This window comes from Hydra vulgaris, chromosome 13 (genome assembly GCF_038396675.1).
Source record: "Hydra vulgaris chromosome 13, alternate assembly HydraT2T_AEP".
NCBI lineage: Eukaryota > Metazoa > Cnidaria > Hydrozoa > Anthoathecata > Hydridae > Hydra > Hydra vulgaris.
This window is the reverse complement of record NC_088932.1, coordinates 17,632,922-17,652,325: the sequence shown is the minus strand read 5'-3', so window position 1 is coordinate 17,652,325 and position 19,404 is coordinate 17,632,922. Positions and strand designations below refer to the sequence as shown.

Sequence of the window (19,404 nt, the reverse complement as noted above, 5' to 3'; positions counted from 1 at the left end):
AATATTGAAAAATAAATGGAAAAAAGTAAATAATTTGTAAAAACGATTTAATAGCTTTAAATTTACTAAATATAACCTATCCATCACAACATTCGCCTTTATTTCTCTTTTTAAATATTTCTGACTAAACCAAAGTTTTGATTAAGCTCAAACCAGTTATTACCATCACTAGCAGAAACAATACTTTATAGTTTGATCTCTTTAAAAATGCAAACAGTGTCTCAATGGAATAGTTACTTCATGTTTAATAGTAACTGGAACATATGTTAAACATATATGTTAATCTTTGTAAATATATTTTTAAAAAATATAAAAAAATTAATTCATAATGGTAATAAATAAAATTTTAAAACAACGTCTTTTTAATAGAGTTTCATAGTGAAAAAATACATCGAAAAATTTTTTTTTCAATGTATTTTTCCACTATGAAACTCTTCACTATGATTTTTCTTCAATTACAATGTAAATATAATGTATACAAAATATAATGCATAAAAGTTAAGTTTTTAAATTTATTTCACGCACAATATGAATTACAAATGGCAACCATCGAGTAAGTTTATTTATGATTTTTTTAATTATCAGTTTAAACCTTTTGGGAACCTTATGGGAAACCTGTCAATTGAAACAAATTTAAAAACTTAACTTTTATGCATTATATTTTTTTTGGATATATTATATTTACATTGTAATTAAAGAGAAATTTTTTTTTCAGTGTATTTTTTCACTGCTATTAAAAGCTCCATCAAAAAGACGTTGTTTTAAAATTTTATTTATTTTTTACTATTAAAAAAGTATTTTTTTTATTTTTTTTAAATAAATTTACAATGTTTGACACATGTTATCATATGTGATGCACCAAGTAGAGCATTTGTTAAGTGTATTAAGGGACACAATGGTTATAACTGATGTGAGTGTTGTCTTCAGAAAAGAGAGTGGTGTAGTAAGTGGTTCATTAAATTTTAAGCATTGATTCAGAAATTTTTGACTAATATATATATATATATATATATATATATATATATATATATATATATATATATATATATATATATATATATATATATATATATATATATATATATATATATATATTAGTAGTAGAAAATCACTTAACAAAAATTTTTTCCATTTAACACTGTGTTTCATCAACAAAGATTCATCAGAAATGGATGATCAAATTAATAAAACTTCAATTTATACCAAAATTAAATTACAGGAAGTTGCAAATGTCTTAACTACTGTAAATTTTCACACATTTGTGGAATTTGCTGACACTATTATAAAAAGAATTCTTTAGAAATGATTACTTATGCTATTTTTTTTAAATGTTTTTTTAAAAAGGGTAGTTAATGTAAATATTATTTGAACTCATTTATTTTTATAGTTTTTTAGGAGAAACTTATTTTCGTGCCTACATTTAGAAATTAATTCCGATCTTTTGTTTAATAAGCATTCTTGATTTGCATGTGTAATTATTTCAAATTTTTCTTGTAGGCATAGTATGCATTTTTTGGAAATATTGTTATATGCAGGCGCTGTTTTAAGCATAGACCGATTCAGTATAAAATCATCAATATTTTTTTCTTTTAATTCCCATATATATTTTGACAGCATGGTGTCTTTTGAATACTTTTTATTCTTGAAAGATTGCTTATGATTGGCAAAACGTTTTTTCCATTCACCCTCTGTTATGCCAATATATTGTTTATCAGGTACATTCTCAGAGGAAACAACACATTTATATACCACATTTTTTGATAAACAACTTCCACTCATTGGACAATTGATTTTTTGTTTACAATTACAATTTTCTGTAGTTTTTTCATTTAGGATTTCTTTTTTGTTTAACAAAGCCTTATTGTGACCTTTTATAATTCTTTCCATATTTTTTGTGCAACTGTAGCTAACTTTAATTGTATTTCGATTAAAAATTTTATGTAGTTTATTAGATCGCGGGAAATGCTTATCAAGCAATTTTAAAAACACTTTTCCTATGTTAGTAGAAACATTTTTGCTATATGGGGGGTTGAACCAAATTACATTTCTAGTTCTATTTCGTTTTTTTGTATTCTTTTTTTCAGGGTCAAATTTTAGTTCAAAATTTTCAAAACCACTTTTTTTTAGGGCATCTTCAAATATTCGTTTAGAGGAATTGAATACATTTTCATTTGAGGAGTTTTGGTTTAGTCTGTTATTAATTGAAATCGGGATTTGTTTTAGAACTTGGGGTGGATGGTTAGAGTTAATGTTAATATATAATAGTTCATCGTTTGGTTTTTTGAAAGGCTTATATGAATTTTCAGAGAGGTTAAATGTGACATCAAGAAAATTCACAATTTTTAAATTTATGTTTATTTTGATTTGAAAGCCAATATTTTTAAAAATTTTTATAATATCTTTTCTAATTTTGTCGAGCTGTGGACCAGATTTTCTACGCATTACTATTAAACCATCGTCGCGATAAAGGCCTAAATCTTTTATATTGATTATTTTACTTAACAAATCTAAAATATATAGTCCAACAAATTCACAAATTTCTGCTCCGTCATAACTGCCCATTGTTACATCAAAGCAGTCATGTATGTTTTTCTTTTTCCAAGTTTCCTTATTAAAATAAAGTAAGGTTTTTCTACAATGTTTTATTATACGGATTGTGTCATCAGGAATAGCTGTGTGGCTTTTTGCAAATTCAATAGTCTTATCTAAAATATCTGCGGTTATTGAGGGGTAAAAATCATTAATGTCAAATTGAATAAATGTGCAGTCATTTTTATTTTCGATTATGGAGAACCAATTTATAACATCAGTGGTATTTTTCCACTGTTGCAAATTTAATTTATTTCTAAGAATATTATTAATTTTGTCCAATTTAATTTTGCTTATATGTCCAATCTCACTTTTTGAGGGAACCAATAACCTACAAGGAAGTTTGTTTTGAAAATTTGGTTTATGGTCTTTTAGTGTTACGAAGGCTTGGGCAGGGGCAGTTGATTCAATTCTATTATCAAGGTTTATTTTTTTAGCAATACTTTGCGCTTCTAAATTAATTGCCTTTTCCAAATTTTTAGGGGCTTTTTCATAAGAACTAGTAATATTGTCGCGTAAAATTTTTTCATAGTTTTCTGTTGTGAGTTGGTAAATATTATTTGTTTTATCAGCAAAAACCAAAATATTAGGGTTTGATTTAATTTTTTTAACATCTAACTTTAATTCTGTTTGAAATTCGTTTTTTATAGGGCGAAACTTGATTGTTTTAATTAAATGTAATAGGTCATTTTCAAAATTTTCCAAATCAGGTATAAAAGGTGGGGAATTTTTTGTTTTAAATCCATAATTATCATTATTATTAAATGTATCATCTGTTTTTGTATTTGGTTTTAAGAAAAAAAGGGCTTTCCAACGAATTCTTTTAATAAAATGCTCAACTTTATCAATCAAAGAAATAGTATAACTTTTTTCATCTAGTATAGGTATGTTTTTCAACGAGTAAGTGAAATTATTAGTTTCCATATTTACACGGAATGTTAAAATACAATTAAGAGTGCTCAACAAATGTTAATAAGGAGCCTAATATATATTTAAACAACTTTAAAAAGTATTCTACACAATAGAGTGCTCAAAAAAACGTTTTGCCAATCATAAGCAATCTTTCAAGAATAAAAAGTATTCAAAAGACACCATGCTGTCAAAATATATATGGGAATTAAAAGAAAAAAATATTGATGATTTTATACTGAATCGGTCTATGCTTAAAACAGCGCCTGCATATAACAATATTTCCAAAAAATGCATACTATGCCTACAAGAAAAATTTGAAATAATTACACATGCAAATCAAGAATGCTTATTAAACAAAAGATCGGAATTAATTTCTAAATGTAGGCACGAAAATAAGTTTCTCCTAAAAAACTATAAAAATAAATGAGTTCAAATAATATTTACATTAACTACCCTTTTTAAAAAAACATTTAAAAAAAATAGCATAAGTAATCATTTCTAAAGAATTCTTTTTATAATAGTGTCAGCAAATTCCACAAATGTGTGAAAATTTACAGTAGTTAAGACATTTGCAACTTCCTGTAATTTAATTTTGGTATAAATTGAAGTTTTATTAATTTGATCATCCATTTCTGATGAATCTTTGTTGATGAAACACAGTGTTAAATGGAAAAAATTTTTGTTAAGTGATTTTCTACTACTAATATAATTGCTCTGTTCTTTTAAGAACATTGAGCACTCTATTGTGTAGAATACTTTTTAAAGTTGTTTAAATATATATATATATATCGCCCTAATTTATATATATATATATATATATATATATATATATAATGACTAAAAAGCTGCAAATTCCTCAGCCATAATATATATAAATATATATATATATACACATATATTAGTATAAATTCTTGTTGAAATTGCTTTAACTATCCTTATTTAATATATAACAAAAGAAATAATACTTAATTTAAAGAAAATTGCGTCAAAACATTAATAATTACGAAAAATCAGTTTTTTGGTATGTTACAAAAGTCTTCGTGCGACCCCCTTATCTGTTGTTTTTGTTTACATCGGCTTTATATTTTAAATGTTTTTATTTTCAGCGTTAATAAAATTGTCATTTTTAAACCCAATTGGACATTTTGTGCAATAAAAAATTGGTTATTTTGAAAATGAAGCCTACTAAAAAAGAGTTGCCAGAAGTGATGAAGAATCTTGTTGTTTCTCACTCTCAAAATGGGAAATCACTGTCACAGATAAAAGAAATGCTTTATATGCCTAAATTCACGGTTCAGCCTATCATAAAATTTTCTACTGAGGGTTCTGTTCAAAATAAACTGAGAACCGGCCGGCCAATAGTTCTTTCTGAACGAACTGAGAATTGGTTGGTACGAAAAATCAAGATGCAGCCAACGCTGAGCGCTCCTAAATACACGAGTTCAAGCGAACTTCTGCCATTATTAATATCGCGCATGAAAAAGTCCTGGAACGAATTTAGAAGGGTAAATATTTATTTTGTCAGTTGCGAATTAGTAATAAAATATAAGATGAAAGTTAACTGTGCTGTTATAGGATGTACCAATAGTTCCTATAAGCTAGAAAAGTTGAAAGATAAAACGTGTTTTCAACACGAAGGGAAGATACTCTCCGAGTGTGGATGTGAGGCACCATTTCGAATGTATTGTTTCCCTAGTTTTAAAAGAAATAGCATAAAAAAAGAACAATGGATTAGTCAGCTTAGACGAGAAGGAAATAAAAAAGGAAGTGCATGGAAACCAGGAACTGCAGATAGAGTATGCTCTGATCATTTTGTTGATAAAATTCCAACTGTTATGAACCCTAATCAATTATTGTTGTATTATCAATATGTAATAATACAACAATAAATATGGGTTTTTATCAACCTGAACAAAAAAAACCTAGAAGAACTTTAATGAAGCACCCAATCACTTCTTTACCATGTTGTAGAACCTTTGTTGACTGAAAAAAGTATTGTCACAGAGTTTTCAAGTCTTAGTTTTAATGCTGATGTTTTATCACCTATATTATCAGACCATACGTATTCATTGAGCTTACCACAACTTAACTATTGTACTTCATGTGAATACAAATCTTCACTTATCACCTCTTATGTTAGTAAGGTAAATAGCCTTACTAATCAATTAAAAAAGTCAAAAATAAAACAAACAGTCAAGCTTAAACAAAAATTCTCTTGGAGATTAGTTAACAATGATAAAAGAATGAACTTTTATACTGGTATATCTTCGATTGCTATTTTTAATGTTATTTTTGGTTTGTTAAAACCATTTTTACCCTCCATTCGTTATTGGAGAGGCCCAAAACATTCACGTAGCAAAGTTAAACAACTAAAATCTATATCTAAATGTAAACTGTTATCACACAAAGAAGAATTTTTAATGACACTTATGAGGTTGCGCTTAGGTTTATTAAATGAAGATATTGCTGATCGTTTTGACATTTCAAAAGCTTTGTGTTCTAATATATTTACCACTTTTATTAGAATTATTGCTTATATTCTCGGAAATGCTATTATTGTTTGGCTCCCAAGTGAAGTCATAAAAAAAACTTACCAGAGTCCTTTGTGAAAGCAAAGCATCACAAGTGTAGAGTGATTCTTGATTGTTTTGAAATATTTATTGAACGTCCAAAGTCCCTTTACAACCAAGCAGTGACTTGGTCTGATTACAAGCACCACAACACTGTCAAGGTATTAATTGGTATAGCACCAAATGGGTACATAACGTTTCTATCTAAATGTTACGGTGGAAGAGCATCAGATAAATTTATTACAAGTGACAGTGGTTTTTACAATCTGTTGGAAAGAGGCGACGAGGTGATGGCAGACAGAGGATTTCAAATAAGAGAAGAACTATTATTCTGTTATTGCAGTTTATCAGTTCCACCAGGTGCAAGAGTAAAGAGTCAAATGACTGCAACTGAATGCAAGAAGACTACTGATGTTAAGAACTTAAGAATTCACATTGAAAGGGCCATAAACCGAATAAAAACTTTTCGAAGCTTAAAAAATGTATTACCCATTTCTATGCTTCATCATATGGATGATATTATTTTATTGTGTGCAGCTTTATGCAATTTAAAGCCTGCTTTAATAAAAAAATAATTCAAGCTTAAAAGTTTAAAACATAATTTTTAATTTAGTATTAGTCACGCGTGCTTAATACAAGGGGGTGGGGAAATTTTAGTCCAGATCTAATAAACAGGGGGATCTTAATTAAAGGTCAGATGGCAATTTTTTTGTTTTACACAACACACATGATTTTTTTATAGATTGACAATTTTTTAAATCTGATTACACTGAAAGTTTTATTTTTTATCTGTGAATGATATTATATTTTCCATTTTTTAAGGCCGGTTTACACTGAATATTTTTCTTATTTTTGACATTTCAACATTTTTGACATTTCAGCAAGTAAAAATTAATAAGATTTGTGGGTAGGAAAATTTTCTGAAAATTATTAAAAGCCCCTCTACAATTACTCTTGAGTCTTGATTGAGATTTTTGTTAAATTTTCCCATCCACTTTTTAATAAAACCCTCCAGTTTGTTAGATCTGGACTAAAATTCCCACCCACACTTTAATTCCCTCCCCTTGTATTAAGGACTCAATAGTAAGCACGCGAGAGTATTAAAATTGTAAATTTTTTTAATTACTTGTAAGGGATGCCGGACACCACCGTGCACTTTTAATGAATATATATGTTTCACACTACTACTGCTTTTTATTATTATAAATAGCTTGAATATTTGATTTTCAGTATTTTCTTTACCTAAATATTTGTACACCATTATTTGGATCTTATAATAAGAAAATAAGTTATTGTTTCTTTTTCTAAACTCAATAAAAATACCAATTTAAATATAAGAAGGATTTTATAATTAAAAAAAAAGATTTTACAATTTTGTTCCAATCAGTTAATAGAAAAATCTACAAAGACAGTTTTTAAATAATGATCATTGTAGTATTTAAAAAAATCAACTTTCATACTCAACCAACTAGCTTCATCAAATGCAACTTTATCAATTTTATACCCATGAGCTGTCCATACCATAAAATAACAATTGTTCATCTTAGCAGTTCCCATTTGAACCTGACATTGAGTATAATATCTATGTTTTTTATTAATGACAAACTTGTTATTTAAATTTTTTTTAACATAAGGAAGAGATATATTTGGATCTTGTGGTGTTGTATGGTTAATTGAAAATGGGCATTTTATTTCTAAACAAGCTGGTGGGCAACACGAGCATCTGATTACTCTATCAGGGCTTCCACCTATATAGGGCATTTCAACATCTAAAAATAATCCGCATTCATTTACAGTTAAATTTTGATGAAGAGATTTCATCACTTCAAAAAACTGCTTTGCTGCTTCTATTTGCTCGCCCATACTTTAATGCAGGTATATCTGGGTTCACAAATGTTAGCCCTGAAATACTTTGGTGTAATGACCACATATCAACTTTAATGCCCATGTTAATTTTTTCAATTTTTTTTAGAACATCATGAGCTTTTGAAGCAGTTATAACTCGCTTTCAAAAATTAAACCAAAGCTCATTTGTGCTTTGACCTACAGTCATATGCTCTATATCAGTAACAATTATTTGAGTCATATTTGTTTTCATGTTTTCACTGAAGGAAAATTTATTGTCTGACATAACAATAATGGCTATTTCAGCAGAGTTAAATAATAAATAATTGTGTATATCAGGATATAATAATATTGGCCAACAAGTTAGGCCCTCGTCTTCTGATAACCAGCCATTACTGAGCTTAAAAGGATCAGGTAATTCAACACCGTTAATAAAAAGTTTTTTTTGTACTCAGTATTTATATCATGTTCTTCAGCTGTTTTAATAGGCATAACATTATTTTCCATTGCACAATATACTCGAGCTGCAAGAATTTCTTTCTTTCCAGATATCTTCAAGCCACGAAGACGTAAATAAGACTTCAATTCTTCAACTTTCATACTACATACTATATCATAATCCATTTTGATCTATATATGTTTTATATTTGTTTAAAAGATTATTGGCTTAGTTTATGTTGTTTGTTTATACTTCGTTTACTCAAGAATTAAAAGCTGACTTGATTTATTTCCCTCATAAACTCGATCCAGTTTTTTTTTTAATTCTCCGTAACGCGGCTTGAATTGGTGTATTGACTAAGGATTTAGAACTTGATCTAGGACAAACTGTAAGTGTGCAAACAGTGAGAAGATGTTTAAAGAAACAAATTTTTCATGGAAGAGTAGCAAGAAAGAAGCCCTTCATTTCTAAGAAGAATCGAAAAGCATGTTTAGAATTTGCTAAAAAGTATAATTTGATGAAAAAACCTGAAAAAATATATAAAAAATGACTAAATTTGTTAAATAATTCACTGTACGATTACTTTTGTAACCCTCTGTATGTATGGATAAAGTTATACAATATATATATAAAGTTATAAACAATATAAATCAAATTATATTCAATATAAATATAAAATTATATCTATATAATAGTTTTATATAATTTATTTATCAGAAACTAAAGGAACGTTATCAATTTATTATATGAATCACAATCATGTGCTTATTTACTACAAGTACATTTTAAAATGTTGAAATAAATGTCGATTATAAAATTAAAGGTTATATTTTTCTACCTACGATGGTGAAAATTACATTTTTATCTGAAGAGTTTTAGGAGAAATCGTAAGAGTTTTTTATATCATATTAAAAGTAATGTACGTGTTACCTATAAAATTTAAGACTAGCAGTTAACTTTAATTTTTTTACAGGTCATATTGAAACGAGATATTGTGTAAAGAGGTTTTCAAAGAAGTCGTTTTAACAACAATGGAAAAGCTTCCAATTCGCGAGAATTGGAAGCTTTTCCATTGTTGTTAAAACGATACACGATTAATAATCTTCTTAAAGTTTGCTTAATCTCGACAGTGTAATTTTAATTATTTTGTTTGAAATAAACCAATCAAGTTATATATAAATTTGCTTTTTCTGTAAATTTTAAACATTTAAACGTAGTTTTGCAAGATTTGCAATGGGTAAACCTCGTGAGACCCTTACGGGATACCCGGTGGGCATACCCATATGGGCCCCAGAGGAAAACCGCGGCCAAGATCCGGCGGTTTCCCAATGGGTTTCCCATATGGATCCCAGTTGCAAACCCAAATGGGCCACTTACGGTTTTTAAGTACGGGATTTGATTGGGACACATACGGGATACCCGGCATACATACCCATATGGGTATGCCCGCTAAGTATACCCATATGGAAACCGCGGCCAAGATCCAGCGGGATCTATATGGGTATGCCGGCGGGCATACCCATATGAAACCGCGGCCAAGATCCGGCGGGATACCGCTGGTCTTCCCATTTGAGACCCAGTTGACGACCCGTATGGGCCCCGTACGGTACCCGTTTGTTAATGTTGGCTGGGAAACAACCTGAGCATATTTATCTTTTTGTGTCAAGTCATTAGCGTTTTTAAACAACTTTTTTCAAAGTTCTATTGTTCGTTTTACAAAAATCTTCGTTTAGGAAAATGTGTTGATTCTTGCTTTGTTTCATTTGATAAATTTGTTTTACATAGCTGTTTAATATTTAAAATTTTACAACGACGTTTTTTTTTATTATCTTTGCTTTCATATTTATTTCCTAATCAATCCAGCTCGTTCAGCAAAGAAATTTTTATGTAGTTGAATATTTTTTATTAAGATATTTTTATCCTTTATGTTTTCAGCTACATTATTTTCAAATTCGCAAGGATTCTTGCGTTCAGGCTTTGCTTTGACTATTTTGTTTAAAATTTTGGGGTACATTTACCTATAAAATAGGCACTAATTTTAAAGTTTCTATATAAAAAGAAATATTCTAATGTGTTTGTTTAAAACTATTTAACAATTTAATAAGAGTAAAATAAAATATGAATATACATGGAAAATCTTTGAAATAATCAGTAAATGTAACGTTATCAATAAATGGAAAGGGGTTTTTACTTTTATTGATTTTAAAACTTGGGAAACGCTTTATTATGTTTAAAATTTTAGCTAAGAAGATATCATTGACTTTGTCAACATTTATAATTATTAGAGTTTCGTCTTATTTTTCAAGTGATTTAATATCATGAAAAGATTTAATAAAAGTATCTTTTATTTGTCGTGTTTTTATTTTCCTTTGTGAGAATCATTTTGCATTTATTGAATAAAATAAAAATTATAAAAAATAATCTGAAATATCCGTTATAAAAATTCTAGTTTGTAGTAATAAATTCTTTTGTAAAGATTTAATCTAAGAGAACATCCATAAAGGACGTCGCGCAAAGTTTAACTGATGGCGAGAAGAAGGAGAATGGTGGCTCTCGTGCGCAGAGACTTTTAGAGTATCATAGCGCCCCATGCTCAATGAAAATCTCGCGGAAGGGAGTCAATAAACTTCTACGTCTGGCTGGTATTTTAGTTCTGAATGACGTCCTTTATGGACGACAATAATTCAATATTTTTATTATGACACCAATTTTTGCTAAGGCAAGTAATGTGGAAACTAATTTTGATTATATATAAAAACTGTTTTATAAATACTTCTAATATTAATTTGAAGAATAGAAAATGAGCAATCATTATTTCCTTTAGTGATACTTTGAGTTAGAGTTATAATAAAATGGTTTAATATTTTTAATTACTTCTTCATTACTATAAAAGTTATTATTAGAATCCGAGTTTTGATTTAAAAGTATTTAATTAATAATTTCATATGCTTTAAACTTATAATTTGATCTGTCAGTTTCCTTTTCTATTTGAAATGCATTTTAAATAGAGAAAAAAACTCGCTATTACTAATTTTTATTTTTATAAAATTTCAAATGTTAGATTTTTTAAAATACTTTACAATTAGTTTACCGTTTACAATAGTACAATACGCCCTAGCTAAAATTTTAACATTAGCCCACTGCTGGTCCAGCACAATTAGCAAGTTTCATATGACGCGGTTTAACTAAGCGAATATTGCCTGTAGGGACAAAATTCTAGCCAATCAGATAATTTTTCTAGATTAAGCGATAATCAGTTTTTTTCTCGATTAAACTACTAAAAATAGGGTAGTACTTAATACAATCGAGTCAAAAATGTATATAAAAATCAAAACAAATATTTTTTTTAATATGCTAAATAAAATAAGTTAGCGATATGTAACTATTATTTATTTTAATAAAAAGATATAAAACATTATTAGATATCAAATTATATTGATTGTATCAATTAAAAGAAATGGTTAACTGGTTTTGTGGTGCAGCATTATGTTTTAACAACTTTAGAACCAAAACTACTAACGGAGAACGTATAAAGTTTTACAGGCTTCCCAAAGATGTTTCTATTCAGAAAGAATATATCCGAGTTTTAAATACAAAAGGAATGAATTTCAGAAATGGGCATATTTGTTGTGAACATTTTTCATCTGGAATAAGAGAGTTATGCACTGATATTCCAAACATTGCTGCACCACCAAGCCAAATTGCTATAATGGAACGAAAATATGAAAATGCTCTGGCCAAAATAACTATATCAGGAAAAACGACTGAAGCTGATAAAAAACATTTGAAAGGGTTAAAACGTAAGCTTAGTATGATGATATCCTTGTCTAAACCTTATCCTATTCGTAAAAAACCAACAAACCGACCTTCTTATGTTACAAAATCTCCTTTATCATTACTTAAACCAACAAAACAACAGTTATTTTCTAAATTAAAAAAAGAAGCAGATGCTAACAAAATTCTATCAGAAAAAATAAACAATGCAAACAATTATATAACACAGCTTAAAAAAGAAAAAAAAAGAAACAAAGTAAAGAACGATATGTTACATAAAAAATATTTAATTTTATCTGTAAAAAATCAAATTTTAAAAAAAGAACTAGAAAAATTTGAAAAAGGAATGTTTAAATATTCTAAACTTAAAGACAAACCAAAGCAGTTTAAATATTTATGTGGTTTAACTGTCCTGCAATTTGAACTCCTTTATAATTGTGTAGCACCATACTGCCACCTAATTGAATATCCGGATTGCAAAGGTACAGGAACCAGATTCCTTGAAAAGAAAACCGAATTGTTTTCAGTTTTAACATTGTGCAGACATGCACTTCATCTTGGTGTTATTGGATTTATGGCTGGCGTTTCTAAAAGTACCATATATCGTGTTTTCACTGGATGGGTTGTATTTCTAGACACAATATTTTCAGAGATAAATTTAAAAGTCGAAAGCACTTATATTTCCCTGATGATGCCTTCTGTTTTTAAAAAAACTGGCCACGGTGAAACCGATATTGTTGTGGATGCTACAGAATTTAAGTTTCAACAACCAACCAATTATGACCTTAACACTTTAATGTTTTCAAGTTATAAAAACTGTACAACAGGGAAAGCTTTAATTGGAATCTCTCCAAATGGGTCAGGTTTGCTTTTTGGAGACATATACCCTGGTTCAGTTACAGATAATGAATTAACAGAACAATCTCATATTTTAGAACTAGTTGAGAAGGAACACGAAGTTATGGCAGAGGGTTTTCAATTCAAGATTTATGCGCTTCAAAAGGAATATATCTGAATCGACCATCTCAAAAATCAAGCCATCAGTTCCCACAAGCTGATGTAGCTGGTAATTTTGATATAGCTTCAACCCGTATTCATGTAGAGAGATTCATAGGATGCGTACGTGATTGGTCAATTCTTAATGCGGTGTGGCCAGTACAAAGAATGGACTTACTTTCTTCAACATGGAAAATGTTATGTCATGTTGTAAACCTTACAATGCGCCCCATTGGGCCAAAGCCAGAATCTTGTAATTAATAGTATTTTATGAATATATATATAACTATTTAAAAACATATTTTCTTGTTTTATCATAATTTTAAACATTTATACCAATTTTAATAGAAATGTTGATGTTTTTACAAGTTCTCTAATATACGATCTAAGTGGTTTTAGTTCTTTAAAATCAGGAATTTTCCCAACAACATTATTTCCAAGAGTAGTGAGCAAAGAATGTTCATGATGTTGCCAATCTTTTATTGGATTTGAATGCAAAATGCTATCTGATATTTCCTTGATAACTGACATCAGTAAATTATTTAGTTGAATAATAAAGAAATTTGAGTTTAATGTTTCAGGATGATAAGATTGTAAAATGCAGTATTTAGATTTTGTACATAGTAGTGCAAGCTGAGCCTGCACGTAATACTGAGGTTGGTTTTTTAAATGGGTCAATGGACTGTCACTGTTTTTTGCTCGTGTTTTAATTTCCAAAATAATTTGATGTGACACAAGGCAATCTGGACTTGCCCCATAATTTAAATCATCTGGGTGATAGAAAAATCCACACATTTCAGGAGAACATTTTGAAATCTTTGCAAAGTGCTGAAGTGCAATAAATTCATATTTATGATCACGCTCAAAATTTTTTATGTTTTATGTGTTATAAATATCATTTTCATTTAATCTTTCCTTAACTATCTTCCAATAATTTGTAAATTTTTCCTGTCCATATATTCCTAGCAATGCTGGTAATCGACTCCCCGTTATTTTCCCTTTTCTTGTGTCCATCCACTCCTGGGTATTTAGTTTGACATTAATATGATTTGTGTATTGTCCTTGTGATGGTATAAGATTTGTCAAATCAATGTGAATAACAGGATCCTCATTTAAAAGTTGTTTATTAATTTTTTCTAAAACAATAACTTGTTCCAGGGAAACTATGGTTACCTCGATGTTTACTTTATTTTGATTTATTATTTGCAATATTGTTGGTATTTTACTATAATTATTTTGGAATTTTTGTGGGTTTACTGCTTGTTCATTTAAAGTACGACTTTTTGCATTTATAGAACTTAACTTATTGAGTTGGGATTTAAAACTTTCAGGGTCATATCTAAATCTTAAGTGCCCCATTAGTGCAGATTCATATCCAAGATCTATTGAACAAAGAGTATCATATACATGTCTTTCAAAATTGGGTTCCTTTTTCAGCCCTTCCTTAATTTTTTGCTTCATTTTTAAAACATCTCTTTTAAAAGATGAACTTTCTGGATCTGCTGGTGTGATTTTTAAGTTTTAAATTGTACTTTTGTTTCTTGCTGATTTTACTTTAATATGAGATAGTGGGACCATTGGAATAGAACCTTTTTTTGATCTTTTATGCCATTTCTGTATCACTTGTGTGCACGTTAATTCTAAAATTGTTGTCTTTGTGTCCTCGTAATGCTTTAAGTAAAGAAGGATAGCTAAAACATGACAGCAAAGCCCACTAAGACCAACGGGGCATTCACAATAACCTTTACGAGGTGTCCCTCCTACAAAAAGTAAATAAGCAGGGCGTGCATCGTGGCTATAAGATTTTCTTATGAAAGCTCTAACATATACTATTTTGTTATCTGAATGTATTTTAACTGATATAATTTTTCTGCTTGTTAACATTTGGTATGCTTTTTGCTGTTGTCCAAATGTACCCTCTCTTTTATTGAGTATGTATTCTTTAAAAAGTTCAGAGTTTACACAAGGGTAAAGGTTTTCATTTCCAGTCCAATTTTGAGACATGTGTGGTATCTCGTCTACATGTAAACTTGTTTTGAATAAGTAGTTTTTTTTTGCTTTTAGATAAAGTTTCTTAACTAGTTTTGGATATGGTAAGAACTTCAAAATTCTGCCTTGCAACTCTATAACAGAGCCTGTGACACCCAGTCCGTGGTTAACAAGCCATTCAACACAAATCTTTCTTGATGCAGTTGAAATGTTAACTGCATTAATATTTAATTCCATTTATAACAGTAATAGTAAATTAGTTATTAACTTGATGACTGTATTTTGCTTCACTTTAAACTGCTATAAATGTAAACAAACGCAATAAAATTTTTTGTCCCTACCCCTACAGCTCAATTATTAGTACCCAGACCTTCCCGTATGAAACTTGCTAATGATACATATCTTTGTTTCTTTCTTTCTTCGAAAAGTTTCGGCTGAGTAAATTTTCGTTTATGAATATTTCCAAACCTTTGAGTTTGTTTACATTTTCTAGAATTTTTTCTCTTTGTGGTCGAGTAATTTGGTTACAATAGTTCTTGGTTTGTTTGCAGGAGCAATTCTACGGGAGGGTAAAGGAAGGTATGTGACCCAGACAAGGCGAATTAGTTAAAGCTATTTTAAAGATATATTCGGTTTTCAGGAATTTAATCGGTTAGTCCATAGTCATAAGAATAAATAAAAATAATAACCATAAAAAAAAATTAAAACAAAAAAAAACACGGTCATTAAAATCTTTTCATGACTATAATTAGTCGACATTTGACACATTTCAGTCGGCAGGTTTTATGTTTTGAGAACGCTTTTTTTTATAAAGCAGTTGACAGTTTTTAAAGTTTCACCTCCCCCATTTTCTTCCTAAAATCACCCCTGGTTGTTTGTATAAAACTTACCTGTCAGCTGTGTTCTCTTGATTTTCACTCCGTTTCCATAAAGATTATTTTTAGTAAAGTTTATTACTTTATTTTTTTAGTTTCACATAATTCATAACATTGAATAATATAATAAAAAAAGATTTTCCTACTAATATTAACGATTAAGAGGGTTTTTTTTTTAAACGTTCAGGCCCTTAGCTGTCAAGGAGCATTCCCCCCCCCCAAATAATTTTTCAAATAAATAATTTCGAAGTTAGTTTTTAGAAAAAAGTAAGCGATTACAAATTAAGAAATAAAAGAAAAAAAATGATAGAAAGGACCTAATTTGTTATCCGTATTTTTGGCGTAAGCTCCTTTGATAAAAAATTTTGACCTACTCCTGTTTGACCTACTCATTTGTATTGCCCCATCCCCCATCCCCCCCCCCCCCCAAAAAAAAAAAATATATATATATATTTGTTCGTACGGGCCTCAACGCCAAATAAACTATTATAGTAAAATGCTGAAAAAATGATATAAATAATATAAGAGGATTGTGTTAATATAAAATAGACTCGAATATTGTTTAATTGTTGTTTTTTATGCAAAGAAAAATGGATGAAGTAGTAATTTTACTACTTTACGGCAATACGGACGGAGAGAATCTCGTTGAAACTCGCTGCTTCGTAATAATTAAAAAAAAGCAAATAACTTTTGACTGTTGAAAATTGAAAATTTGACTTAAAAATTACTAAAGATCGCCAAAAAGTTAACGAGACAACTATAAAATTTATAGAAAAAATACACACAAATTACGAGTTTATGTAAATTATTGTACAAGTCTTATCTACTCTGTATTTATTTTTTTGTATTATATACAGATTTAAATTACAATGTAATTTAATTGTTACATACTATAATATTAGTCTTATTAATTTTATTAATATTATATACTATATATAATATTAATAAAATATACTTATAGTATTTGTATATTTTATTAATATTATATATAGTATATAATATTAATAAAATATAATATTAGTAATACTAATATATTATAGTATGTAATATATATTTTATAATAATAATACTAATAATAATGATAATAGTAATAATAACAATAATAATAATAATAATAATAATAATAATAATAATAATAATAATAACAATAATAATAATAATAATAATAGTAATAATAATAATAAGAATAATAATAAGAATAATAATAATATATACACATACACACACAAATATATATATATATATATATATATATATATATATATATATATATATATATATATATATATATATATATATCAGAACTTCCAACCTTTTTTTTTTAAAACCTTGAGATTCATTAAAAAAAACCTTGAGATTTACACAAAAACCTTGGGAAGCGTAAAATTAAAAAAAAAGGGCTTTTTTTCAAACAAGAAAAATTAAAATAGAATGAAAAGTTACGTTTTATAAATAAATAAATAAATAATATTTATTTATTATGTTTAGCATTGTACATTTTTGTTGCTTTTTTTGATGTTTTTAACAGCTGTTCAGATGGTTTCCATTGAAAACACGGTATAGTAGCCTCGGGAAACATTGTTTTCATCGCTAAAATACTTGATACTGTCCCATCCAACTTAAATGCTGATCTCTCAAGTTTTTTTTTTTTTACAATACTAAACAATCGTTCTAACTCAGCGTTACTGTGGGGAATAATGAGAACAATTTCAGCTAATTTTGGTAGCAGTTTAAAACATTTAACTAAAGTGTTGGGAATAACCATTTTTGAAATATGGTACCATAAAACGTCAATTCTGTAGTGAAACAAAGGTTCACCTCCAATATCATCAAGAATCTTTTCAGGTATCTTAGCTTCCTCAAAAACATTATTATCAAAATCATTGTTCTTTAAAATCTGATAATCGCTAAACTCCTCATACAATTCATCAGGTTTGATACCATTCATCAAGTGTGGGAACCGGTCATAAAAATACTGAACTTGCTCCCACTTCGAGTTTTCACGGTCTAAAACATCCACCCAACCAGCATTAACAATTAAATCGTCATTAAGAGGAAATTTGTGCTTAATATATTTAAGAGACGACTTAAAAAAATAGTAAGCAGCATCATGAAATTCTTTATATTGTTTTTGTGAAATATCTCCTGTTTCAAAGAGTTGCCTGAGTTTTTGTTTTGTTAGAACTCCAAGATAAATATCTTGAGTATCAATATAATTTTTTGAATCTTCTAAGTCTATTTCTAAAACCGATGAAGTGTTTTTCAGTTTGTTTAGTAGAATAATGCGCTTAGCCAGCTTTTTGCCTAGACTTTCCATTGCTGATTTTAGACAATGAATTGTTGGCTCTTTTCGCTGCAATAGTAGATTGAAATGTAAAAACAAAGGTAATGCTGAAGTTAGAAAAAGCATTGCTGGTTCCAAAATTGGATTATGAAGTTTGTCATATAAACGCTTAAACCTTTCATCAGCAAAACTTTCACTTGAAAAATAAGCTTTCAGGCTTGTATACTTGACAATAGCTCTTGAAATACATTTCTCTAAAGATAGCCTTCTAACTGATAGATGCTTTAGAATGCCTTATATTCTTGATTACAAAATTCAAAGTACTCTCTCAATTTGCCTTTTCGTTTTGCACTCATCAAACCAATAGTACAAGTCAATCATAACATTTTTGACATTTAATGCAATATAATCACAAAAAACATTATGTGCTTTACTAGCAGCTAAGTGTGCAAGATGACAAGGGCAGCCACCAATAAAGATATTATTATTTTTTTCTAAAAAAATCTTGATGCAACTGAATTTATTTTTCCAATCATAGAGTTTGTATTATCAACACTTAAACTATTTTTTTGAAATCATTAGGGACTGGTCAAATATTCAAGGGTATCGGGGGACCTCTAAAAATATTTCTTATTCTAAAATTTTTGAAAGTCATTGTTTTTTAGATATATAGAACACAATTAGGTGTCAGACAAAATCAATTTTTTAAATTGTTATTTTGTGATGCACCCTAGTATGCAGCAAGTCGAACTAAAACAATGGCTATTATAAACGAATCACATTGTCAAAATTACATTGTAGAACATTGTAAAGTTAGGCACAGATGAATTGAATGACTCTGGCATTGATAAGATGAATCCTATATGTATCAAAATATTTGATGCTAACCGCTCAAAAACAATAACATGTCATTTCTTTAATATGTGCTTAACATCTGGAGTTGATTGTGCAAAGGCTGCTGTTATTTTTTCTTCTATAGAAAAAAAAAGTTCTACGGAAAATTTTTAAAATTTATCTTGAGAATTTTGGATCAACCGTGAGACCGTGAGGTTCATTATAAAACCATGATAGTTGGAAGGTCTGTATATATATATATATATATATATATATATATATATATATATATATATA

The 19,404-nt window shown here is 28.4% G+C and overlaps 1 protein-coding gene across 1 annotated transcript; it reads left to right on the top strand.

Moving 5' to 3' along the window:
* Nucleotides 1–5,392: 5,392 nt before the first annotated feature.
* LOC136089697 (uncharacterized) lies at nucleotides 5,393–6,646 on the top strand. Its single transcript, XM_065815756.1, has 3 exons — nucleotides 5,393–5,396; nucleotides 5,506–6,077; nucleotides 6,176–6,646. Exons 1-3 carry the CDS (start codon nucleotides 5,393–5,395, stop codon nucleotides 6,644–6,646), a joined length of 1,047 nt encoding a protein of 348 aa, XP_065671828.1.
* Nucleotides 6,647–19,404: the final 12,758 nt, after the last annotated feature.